Here is an 11837-nt window from a genome sequence, read left to right as displayed (position 1 = left end):
AGTTATGAATATTAAATGGGATATTAAATGAACTGAGTTGCTTTCTTATTTCTAACAAATTAATGTTACTCAAGGTATACTTGCTAGCTAGTTCAGGAGTCAATGGTCTTCCTCGGTTGCCATGGAGATAGCTCAGTTGTTGCAGTTATATCATTGTCTTGGTTCAATAATGGCCTTTGGTGCCAGAACAACAGTCGACAACAAAACAAGACCTCTCATGATGAAATGTCTTTCAGCCTTCTTGACTCAAAACACATATATCTATCATATAACATATATTTGTAATGGACCAGGCACTTTTATACATAACAGATTGTTTTAATATCACAACAGGGGGAAGTATACAACACTTTTGATGCTATAGCCTACTTTAAAACCAGTGTAAGGAAGTTCTCAAATTGATTAAAAGTCATATTTTGTTTTACATTACAGCACTGCTGTATATTATGTGTGCACACAGCGCAGTCACATAACTAAATTCTAAAATATAGGTAACTTTTTTATCCAAACCAAATGCATTATTATTACAGTTGTATATATCAGCAGTTAAAATACGTCCAAAAAGTCCCAATATACTTCCTGTGTCTAATATTGCCGAAAGAAGGCTGGTCAAAGCCTATAGAACAGGATGTAACGAAGGGGGGCCTGTCACACCAGCTGGAGGAGTAATAACGAGTATTGTGGGCCTCTTCACAAAATGTGTAAATCATAGTAATGTTCTACCTCTTGATCTTGAACAAATGCTTGTGTATAGTTGAACATGCAGAATGTGTTTTGTAGGCCTACATTGTATAAACAGACGTAGCCTACCTGTTGATGACACCCTAATACTTGATGACCCGCGGGCAGAGTGTAAACAGTTGAAGCACAGGGAGCTTTCTTTAGGTGTCTTTAATGTACAAAGACAAACACAGATTACCTTTATTTCTTTAAAGGTACATTTACATACAACACGTGCCTGTTCCTTGTTTGGATGTCCATGTTTGTTTAGGCCGTTTGATTCAGATTTAGAAGTAGAAGAAGAAGAAGAAAAATAAAAGAGTTCATCATCCACACCAGCAGGGGTCGCTAGCGGGGACATCGCCCAGAAAGCCGCACTTCACCCGGAAAAGGAGGACCGAGGGAAACGACGGCAGAGGAATTGTTGTCGAGTCTCCACACAAGAGTTTATTTCGCTATTTAGATAATCCAGCGAGTTGCGAAACAACTACTACCTGAGCTATTCGCAGGAGGATTCAGCCTCGTCGTGCACACGGTAGAGATGTCGGTCGCGCCTCCCAATCGCTCGGCCGCCGGCTGGCCGCGCGGCGGTGCCGTTCAGTTTGGGAACAAATACATCAGCGGGCCTGCGAAGGCGCTCTCGCTGGAGAGGACCATCAACCTGTGAGTGCATGTGCAGCAGACATTTGCAGCTCGTATCGGTATCGAAAGGTGCTCGATAGTTAAGTGGATTTAGTTTTTGTCAATAATTTGGTGCCAAATATTTTTGATTTACTCAAATACAACTGTGTGTTTGACACAATACATCAGTGTCCGTGTTGTGGCCATTTATTGCACTCAGACGTGGTTGCTTTTCAAGAATTAAAAATACTGGTGTAAATTTTATTAACAAATATATAATATTCCAAATACAACCCCACACGTTTCAGCTTCTCGCATGGCATTTATGCTGGTTTCCTTTGTCTACTAATATATGAAACTAAATATGTTTGGAAAAAAGGGGCACTTTAATTGCCAGCCGTGAATTTGTGATACTTCTTTTTTTTTAATGAGTATTTACTTCAATTATACGCATTTTGTTATCCCGACGATGAATTGAGAATACAAGCCACAACTCGTCCATTCAAACTCAGGAAACTAGTAAATGTTCAAATTTCAGAGGCTGGAGGCAATACCATTAATCAATCATCAAATGCTTGGGGACTCAATTTATAATAAAGCATGTGGAGGATTTGCTCCTTTTTATGTTTTATTTGAATTGAGATTAAATTAGGGTCTGTGTAAAAAAATAATTTAATCTTTGCGTCTCCGGAAATTACATTGTGCACATTTCACTATTTTCGGACAAAATTTGATTAGAAAAACAACCAGTTCACTTAAAAATTGCAATATGTGGTTTAATTAAATTGTTGCAGCCCAAGATTACAATTGTAGTATTAAATACCAAATTCCTAGTTTTACTTTTTTATAGCGTATAGGTATGAACCACACTCTATTGAGCTCTGGTCATGCTTAATTACTTTTCTTGTGTACTTCAGATACCCTCTAACCAACTACACATTCGGCACCAAGGAGCCTCTGTATGAGAAGGACAGCTCGGTGGCTGCCCGGTTCCAGCGGATGCGGGAAGAGTTTGATAAAATGGGGATGCGGAGGACAGTGGAGGGTGTCCTCATTGTCCATGAACACAGGCTGCCTCATGTGTTACTGCTGCAGCTGGGCACCACTTTCTTCAAACTGTGAGTAGTTGATGTTCAGAGCATGCAGCAGTAGAAAGTGCTTCTAAAGGTTTTTATGGAACTGACAGTTTGCTTCTCTCCTGCAGACCCGGGGGAGAGTTGACTGCTGGAGAAGATGAGGTGGAGGGTCTGAAACGCCTGATGACGGAGGTAGCTACATCACTGCACAGTTTTAAGCTTTTAAGTGGTGATTGTGGAGTTTACACATTAACTTTTGTTTTGATGTCAGATCCTTGGAAGGCAAGATGGCGTGAAGCAGGAATGGGTGATTGACGACTGTATCGGCAACTGGTATCGTCCAAACTTTGAGCCTCCACAGGTTAGTGCACAGATATACATTAACAAGTTCTGAGGATTTGATTGAAAGAACAATTTAATAGATGCTATTTTCAATATATTATTGGAAACCGTTGTAGCATTAACCAATCAGTGCTGATTTAGTTTATATCCGAGTCCCAATGTGAGCTGATCATTGTAGTTTGTCTTTCAGTATCCGTATATTCCCGCTCACATCACCAAACCCAAGGAGCATAAGAAGCTATTCCTGGTGCAGTTACAGGAAAAAGGTCAGTATATCACAACATAACTTATGAAACTATTGCATGTTAGTGTTGATGTTTATTAGAGCAATAAAATAGAGGAGACTCATGGATAAAAGTTCCATTGTACCGTTGCTTGTTTGGAAACCTGTGATCCATGTTTCTGCAGCGCTGTTTGCCGTCCCCAAGAACTATAAACTGGTGGCGGCACCTTTGTTTGAACTGTATGACAACGCTCCTGGATATGGACCAATCATTTCCAGTCTACCACAGCTATTGAGCAGGTATAGTTTATGTCATTGTGGAACTAGCCTGAATTGAACTGATACCCTTGGTTTTTCTGTTTTTTTCTTCTTTTCTTTTCTTAACTGTCACTGGCTAAATTTAAACGTGGCCCTGGAATAAAATGTCAACACATAAACTGTCTGAATCAAGGATTTGCTATGTGAAACTGTTGACGACCTGTATACTCTGTAATTTTCTTACTATTCAATCGGCTTGTAACGTTCATGTTTTGAAATGTAACATAATAAACATTTTATCAACACAGTGAAAGCACAATGAGTATAGAGACTACTAAAGAGTTTTTTAGATAGTATCCATCCTTCTGAAGTATCTGAATACAACACCGAAGACTCAACCACAGCTTATCTATCAAAGCCAGGAGAAGTAATACAAGATGTATACATTAACACACTATTTGCAGATAAAGAGTCTAGTTAAAAAATAACAAATATGCACTAAAGTGTGCAGGAGTGTCACTTTTTATCCAAGTTGCACACACTTTTGGTGTATTTTGGCTTTAAATTTAATCTGAAAATGATTTTATGTAAAGCGATAAATTAATACTGCAAAAGGGATACGTTAGTGCTGGAGTAGTCCTTCAGAGCAGGAATTGACTCTTCCATGATCTCTAAAACTTAAAGGGTCAGTGTGTAGCATTTCAGTTGACCTTTTAGCAGGAATGGAATATACTATTTTTACCGATGTTTCTATTGGTGTGTAATTAATTCAAACTAAGACTTATTGTGTTTTCTTTAGCGTCAAATGATTCTGTATCTACTCGGGGAGCAGGTTCTCTTCATGTAATCCATGTTTCTACAGTAGCCCAGAACAGACAAACTGAACACTGGCGCTTTAACGTTGCTCAAAGGCCACCGTGGTTCTCTGACACGCTCTCGAAACGGCAAAACGGTGGACCAGAGGGTGTAAAACCAGGTCCCACCAGCAGCCGTCTGACTTCCGTTGCTCCTAAAGTCAAGTCATGATGGTAAGGATGGTCTCCGAGTAAGGGGAGCAGCATTTGGCTGTTCCGTAACTCCAGTCTTGGAAAGGGAGGCGTTAGTGGAGGGATATTCAGTTGGTAACAATCTGCTGCCAGACCCGTTAGATGCCACTAAATCCTACACACTGTCCTTTTAAAGGTTCCCTGTGGGCTTTTCTTGTATGTTTACACTCACTTTTTTTCACAAACACATTGTGTATCTTTGAGATAAAACAAATGTGTTTAATGCAGGATTTGATTTTCACCCCAACAAAAAAAACCTGCTCAAACTCCACAGTTTACCATAGTTTTAACATAAAAAATAAGATAATACTTAATGTTGCATTGCCATTATTGTGAAAATCATTAACTGGATCTTGAATAATTATCTTTTTATAGGTTCAACATCAGTTACAACTAACTAGAAGTACGTCTGGCTGTCTCCGTGAGTGCAGTCGTGTGTGAGTGAAGATACTTCTCATCTTTAGCTCAACTTTCACAAAAGAAAAGCTTGTCATGTTACACAAGGGGTGTTTTTACTATTCGAAGAAGAAAATTAAAAATGTCATGCGCCTTTTATACATTGAGAAACTGCTTGTTTTGTACTTTGCAAGTCTCTATTCCAGTGCGTGTTTATCAGATTTTATGTTCAGAAAAGGCTAATGTTGGATTAAACAAACCACATCATTGTGTTTCATGTTTTAACCTGTGACGATGCTGTTTTTTTCCTTTTTAATAAAGCAGTCTGTTTTTTTATAATGCTTTTGCTTATTTCCTCATATTGTCATTTGGTGAAGGTGTACACAAATATTTCAGCATGAATTACAACCGGAGCTCATGAGGCTCAAATGTTATGATCCTAATCGATTAGCCAAAATTAATGTTTGACTAATAAGACCATTATTCTTGTCAGTTATTTTAAAATGCAGCATGCAAAGTTGCATTTAATAATTGCACATTTGTACTGGGAAAAAATATATTACTTTGGAAACCAGTATTCTCTCAAATCAATCCAAATCTAACATTTTCTGTTAAACACGATAACGTAAGAAGGTGGTACCAAAATATTACACCAACAGAACAGAGGATATGTGGTCTCTACTTCTCTAATGCATAAATGTTTTCAGAAACATAAAGTGTATTTGTTCACCTATAAGGAATTTGCCTGAGTGTTTGGGGAATACACGCAATAAAAAATACATGTCAAGTACTACAAAATCCAAGAATCTAAATATAGAATAGAAAATTAAGAATCTGAAAAAAACCACTGTAAAAATAAATATTTATTAATTGTAATACGAATATTAACAATATATATGGAGTAGTGTCTAAAATATGTTAATGCTGTGAAATGATTCTAATGGGGTAAATCATTTCACAGCCCTAGTTAAAACATTTGATTTAACAAATAAAGTATTTTCTGTCAGTTTGCCAAAGCTGCCTTACAGTCTATACTCAGGGCAAAAAATTCGCTCTTTCTCTTACGTCATTTCCCCGCGTCGCACGAGTCATCTCACACACACGCGTCTGTAGTGTGAACGGACTGTCAAAGCCGTTCACAACCTGCGTGATAGTGTCTATAATGGCGTCCAGACGACGTCCCGCTGACAGCGTGAAAACAGACAAGAAGAAGAAGAAGACGACGACGACGAGTGAGGAAACCGCTGAACTCTGTTCACTTGTAGGCGACGAGCAGGTGAAGAAGAGTGTGCAGGAGGCGTGGAGCCAGAGGACTGCTCACAGACAGGGTGGGTGAAGCAGGAAAACTACAACTTTTATCAAAGCTCGTTGACACTTTGTAACGCTGCCATGTCACAAATATACATGAGACATTAACTCTTAACTGTATGCAGCTTGACTGTCAGGATACTATTTACTACCATGTACCCCTTGAACCAATGCAGGTGAACTATCCAGTAGTGACTTGACTCGTTGCTGTTTTGGTATTAATGATTGTCGTTGGCTTAATTATTGATATGTCATTTTATGTTATCATGGCTATTATATTGTATTGATTTTTCTTTACAAAATAATTGAGACGCTGTTTATGAATAACATAACCGGAAAGAGGTATATCTTTTCTAGGCCATAATAAAGACAATGGTGCTCATTGATTTGCAGTATGATGCTCAAATATCTAAGAGGTCCAAATATGAATGGTATAAACGGTTTGACAAAACACTGAGACCAGTTTATATTCTCTAATGGTACATTTACATATTGCCCAACCTTCTGACATGTCTTGACTCTATGAGTGGAGGATAATTATGTTCTCAATATCTTTTGATCTCATTTAACCTGCCCTACTTGAATAAATATGGACTTTATTTTGTAACTATCTCTGTAACTATTACTTAACTTTTCTTTTTGTGCAGTTCAGTTAATGTCTTCTGTTTGTAGTCCAGAGTCCTTCCACAAGCAGCAGGGAGTTATTTTTCCACATAATAATTTGATACTCACCAGTTGACGGATTATTTTGTGTTTATTATGTGCAGGAGATCTGGAGTTGGACTGCCACCCTTTCCCTCACTGCATCATCAAGAACTTCCTCGGCAGCGAGACATTCGTGAAGAACTTGCAGAGAGAACTGATGGAGCTCAACTTCCATGAGAAGTCAAATGATCTGTACAAATTCAAACAGGTGTCTATAAACGGACCGTCTCACAGATTTATTCCTGTTGGTTTGTGTCGTTTTCTTATGATCTTCACTTTGTTGATGTTCCCACACAGTCAGACGACTTGAAGAAGAGAACAGAGCCACATATCTCGGGACTGAGGTAAAAAAACAACTTGTGTTTGTGTACTTTATGATTATTAGAAGTTGGTATGAGTTTCCTTCGTCAGTAGAAAAGGATAGATTGTTAAAGTGTAGATAATGTTGGTCTCAGAGGTACAATAAAATAAAAAAAGGGGGAAGCTCATTCTGTCAGGTGGGAAATATGCTCACAACTTGCTTTAATGTCCATTTGTATTACAGGTCATCTGTTCTAATAGACATAACATTTACTCAATCAATTTGCAAGTTGGTGTCTTATAGTCTTTTTAAGGATAAGTTATTGTCATTATGCAAAACTGGAATGCACAACAACATTCAGTTGTAGCTTATTTGAAAATGCAACAAACACGGGACAAATAAAACAAAAGCAGATGTACATTTCTGTCATGCATTTATTTTATGAATTTGCATCATAAGGAACAAACAATTCTCTTGGTAGATAATATGGCTGACACATTATTCAACATGGGGAACACGTTGTCCATCAACGTTGACTGTTTGAGCATTATGTGTAAACTATAGTCCAGCTCTTCTCGTCCCTCCTGGGTCCTGCACTCTGTCCTCCTGTCCGCCTGTCAAGTGCAGCTTCATCTGGGATGGAGCCAATTAATCTTGATCAAGAGCCCAAATTAAACCAACAATTAATGCTGAATCGCCTGAGCTACAGCTGTGTTTAAAGCATAGTCCCTACTGGTAGTCCAGTGTAATCATTCCCAGCCTAACAGAAGGGACGACCTTTCTCTAAAGCTAGGTAATTTTATTATTCATCCTGATTTTGACTTTTTTGTTTTCTTTTTGCAAAACAAAATGTATCACATCTGTTCGTCCATTTTGATTGATATCCAATTTCATACCTGACAAAATGAGCTGTCTTAATTGAAACCCCTTTTCCTTCACTGATGATGTTCTTGAGGAACAAGCTCAAATAGTCAGCACTATGTTTTACTTGTTGCTGATCTCAGATCTGTAATTCCAGCGACACACGTTTAAACATACTTCTAGCTTCTCAAACCTTTTGCTTTGATAAAATGTGTGTTGCTGATGCCAGTCCCACACATATTCAACACATAAATTGAGAGATGTCTTAATTTCTGATCTAAAAATAAATGCGAAAGTAGTTTTGTGTCTCTAGTATTACTCTGCATTTCTAAGTGTAAAGTTTAAAAGAGGTTGTTTTAGTCGGCAGTGAATGAATCTCAAGGCATTAATGCTGGTGGAGACGAGTTTATCAGCTCCACCAGGTGGAGCCAGACGTCACACCGGTCTCCTACTTAGTGCATCCTGTTCTTTTAGTGGTTGATTCTGACGGCATTAACTGAGGCATGAGCTCAGTGGGAAATGCACTCAGCTGCAGTGGCTCAGCTGTGACCATTGTTAAAGCGAAAGGGCCGCTTCTTATTCAGTCTGGTTCCAGTGCTGCACTTTGCAGTGAACACAAGGGGAGCACACTGCAAGTTATTACAGCAGTGTAAATGTTGTGGCTTTCAAACAAATGACTCGAAACAAATATGTAATTGTAAAATTATAGAGCAGCAAACCTGCCAATATGCTCAGTGTTTTAACCAAGTAAAAGAAAAAACAAGGTCTCAGTGGATAAATCAAGACGATATAAGCTGGGTGCCAATTTGAATCCTATTACCCAGATAACAAAGTAATACCAACATCTTTTTCCTTATTTTTTAAATTATTGTGCAGTTATTTTATGATGATTGTGACGAGCAGCGTTTACAGTGAGACTGCAACATGTACTTTCTTGCAAATATGTATTTGTGACTCTATACACTGGGCTACACCGACTGAAATACCGCCCTGGAATAAATACCACAATTAAACACACAATAACGACCTCCTCTCGTGATCATCTATTATTTATGTCACAACAAAATGTCACGGTAGGTTTGAGCACACCAACAATCTGTCTGTGTGGTGAGGCTTTCAAAAGGTCTTTACAGTTTATACAAGGTTAAAGGTTCATCCACATTGTTACTTTCAATACAAAACAGGATTGCACCATAAAATCTATTTCTTGTGTCACTGTTGTCAGGGCAGCACTGTTTGGGCGTTTCCGCTCTTGGCTTGGGGAGGTGTTGCAGGTTGCACTGGAGCCCGTGGTGGATATCTCTTGTGCCAAATATGAATACACAGGTGAGCTTTGTTTCAGGTTTTTGAGAAAGAAACTTCTGTGCATTTTCCTTTTTCCCCCAAATGTAAAGTTCCTTCTTCCTCCTAGATGTTCTTCTGTGTCACGATGATGAATTGGAGGGGAGGCGCGTTGCTTTCATCCTGTATCTCGTGCCTCCGTGGCAGAGCAGCGACGGAGGAACCCTCGATCTTTACACAACAGACAGTGAGCATCTTACTTTGTGTGTGTGTGAATTTCTGTGCTTTTCTCTAGATGAGTCTTGTGTAATTTCTTTCTCTGTCATCAGGTAATTTCCACCCACAGAGTATAGTGAAGTCGCTCGTACCCTCTTTGAACACGCTCGTCCTCTTTGAAGTTTCTCCAGTCTCCTTCCACCAAGTAAGAAAAGTTGCTCCTGCCTTTTCATCTTCACCGTTGCACCAAGGAATCGGTTTTGATTGCAGATGATGAGATGTGTTGCGTTTGTCCAGGTGTCAGAAGTTTTGACGCGGGCCAAGTGCCGTTTGTCTCTTAGCGGTTGGTTTCACGGGCCGTCATTGGAGCGCCCTCCTCGCCACAGAGGGCCCCCTATCCCACGGAGCCCACACTTACCAAGAGATGTGAGTTTGGTCAAACGTTCACATTATCTTTACAGGAACAGTTTCAAATACATTTTAGGAAATACGCTCATAACTTGTGTTTGTTTGGCAAAAGATTTCCGCTTCAGCCATTTAGTTTAGCTGAGCATGATGACTGGAAACAAGGAGACAGCTGGCCTGGCTCGGTCCACAGGGAAACCAAATACCAAACCAAATGAAATCTAAATCTCACTCATTAAAATGTTGAATCAAGTTTGTCTTGATTTGAATATTCTTGTCTGACTTTCAGCAAGAAAGTGAATGTCTATTTCCCAAAATGACAAACTATTCCTTTAACAGACATGTTAAACATTCCTACTGACTTGTGTTTTTGTGTTCATAACAGGAAACATTGCTGCTGGAGTGGGTCAATCCAGTGTACTTGGACATATCTTACCAAGAGCAGATCCAGGAGGAATTTGAGGACAGCTCGGAAATCCAGCTCAAAGATTTTCTCAAGGTAACTTCTCACTTGTGTTGTATGTTTCTTCCTTTGCACGTGTCTATTCCTTTCTGTCGGTTGATAGTGTTTATCTTCAGGAGGAAAAGTTCAAGGAGGTGAAAGAAGCACTGCACCTCGCTCAGATTCAGTGGACAAAGAGAGGACCACCTAATAAGAGGTAGGGCATGTTTCAGAGGTTATTTTAGAGCGTGATCTAGGACTGTGACTGCAGGTGCTGCATTTGTGTCCATTTAGATGCTATGAAGCGGCCTCTATGAACACTTTACCTCAGTGTGTGAGTGCGTGTTGGGAGCTGCTCAGTTCAGAGGCATTCTTCCTGCTTCTCTCCAACTTCACCGGCCTTCGATTGCACTACCTGTGTCCTGCCGATGATGATGATGAGAATAAAGATGAAGAGAAAAAAGATGAAGAGAAGAAGGATGTACGGGACGCTGAAGCCACAGGGTCTTCGACCAAATCACCATCAGCAAATGCGAGCGGAGAGAAAGGTGTGTGTGTGTGTGTGTCAGTATGATTGGGTTTCCTCCTCAGCCTCAAGTCTTTGCAGCTGTTTGTTTTGATCTTTGTCGTTCGCTTTAGAGCTGAGCACACCCATGTGTTGTGGGGAACTACGTCGATGGTCTTATGGCGGCTACACTCTGTTGCATGATACAGAAGCATCACGTGCAGAGTACGCTCTGGACCTTGTTTTACCTTTTTGTGGAGCAGGTGAGTCGACACACACACACACACACACACACACACACACACACACACTGAAATCTTGTGACTGTTACAAAACCTTCTTTCATAGACTGGCAGTCAGAGTTCGGGGGCTTCACTTGTTATGTTGCTAATGAAGAGGATGAGGAGGTTAGTGTTGTTTACACTATAAAGTGGAATTGGTTTCTGTTGGCAATACTTCATTATCATCATCGCTTTGGTTTCTTCCTCATCGCAGCTGCTGACAGTGTATCCAGAGGATAATTCCCTCGCCCTCGTCTACAGAGACAAAGAAACCCTCAAATTTGTCAAACATGTCAACCACAAAAGCTTGTCTGATTCTGACAACAGTTTTACCTGCAGATCCTTTTTTGACTTCTCATTTGTGTACTATGAATAAATATATGTCTGTCCATCTTGTGTGTCTTCTTCACATCTTTGTTTCATCTTTCTAAAAGGGTGGTACATTTTAGGACATACCACGTACACATTAACAGATGCTGCCCTGGTCTTTGGGAGCTATTTGAGGTTCAGTATTTTGTTTAAGGACTCTTGAGCTAGGAATTAAGCCACAGACACTTTGTTTACTGGACCGCACCAGTTACTCTTGAAACCTAATTATACTTCTTCTGTTTAAAACTATATTGTTCAGGGATACCCGTTTGCAAAATATCAGTCCCCTAAAGGTCTGTTGAGTTTCAGTCAGATTAGATAGCTCCTTTCAGTATGTCTTCATTTCATGAAAAATACAGATCGATGATTTTCGTGGCACTGTTATTTTGATTAAAGTAGACATCAGCCAAGTGTGCGAGATGACAATTGAGCAAAGATGGGATGAGACGGTTCTGTCCCATCTCGTCTTAATTTTAACTGA

The 11837-nt window shown here is 39.6% G+C and overlaps 2 protein-coding genes across 3 annotated transcripts; both read left to right on the top strand.

The window, feature by feature from the left end:
- The first annotated feature begins 1131 nt into the window (after positions 1-1131).
- On the top strand, positions 1132-5021 carry nudt21 (nudix hydrolase 21). Of its 2 annotated transcripts, XM_056412552.1 has the most exons (7): positions 1132-1383; positions 2259-2459; positions 2546-2609; positions 2689-2778; positions 2950-3025; positions 3168-3282; positions 4662-5021. In XM_056412552.1, exons 1-7 carry the CDS (start codon positions 1262-1264, stop codon positions 4681-4683), a joined length of 690 nt encoding a protein of 229 aa, XP_056268527.1. In that variant the 5' UTR covers positions 1132-1261; the 3' UTR covers positions 4684-5021. The 2 variants fall into 2 exon arrangements, with proteins under 2 accessions (XP_056268527.1, XP_056268526.1); XM_056412551.1 differs by having other exon boundaries at positions 3168-5021.
- Positions 5022-5808: 787 nt separating this feature from the next.
- ogfod1 (2-oxoglutarate and iron-dependent oxygenase domain containing 1) lies at positions 5809-11378 on the top strand. Its single transcript, XM_056412907.1, has 13 exons — positions 5809-6010; positions 6758-6903; positions 6993-7039; positions 9083-9183; positions 9269-9385; positions 9468-9559; positions 9652-9780; positions 10145-10258; positions 10339-10418; positions 10496-10749; positions 10841-10969; positions 11055-11113; positions 11202-11378. The coding sequence occupies exons 1-13, from the start codon at positions 5845-5847 to the stop codon at positions 11361-11363; spliced, it is 1596 nt and encodes a 531-aa protein (XP_056268882.1). The 5' UTR covers positions 5809-5844; the 3' UTR covers positions 11364-11378.
- Positions 11379-11837: the final 459 nt, after the last annotated feature.

Source organism: Pseudoliparis swirei, chromosome 4 (genome assembly GCF_029220125.1).
Source record: "Pseudoliparis swirei isolate HS2019 ecotype Mariana Trench chromosome 4, NWPU_hadal_v1, whole genome shotgun sequence".
Taxonomy (NCBI): domain Eukaryota; kingdom Metazoa; phylum Chordata; class Actinopteri; order Perciformes; family Liparidae; genus Pseudoliparis; species Pseudoliparis swirei.
This window is presented reverse-complemented; position numbering and strand designations above follow the sequence as displayed.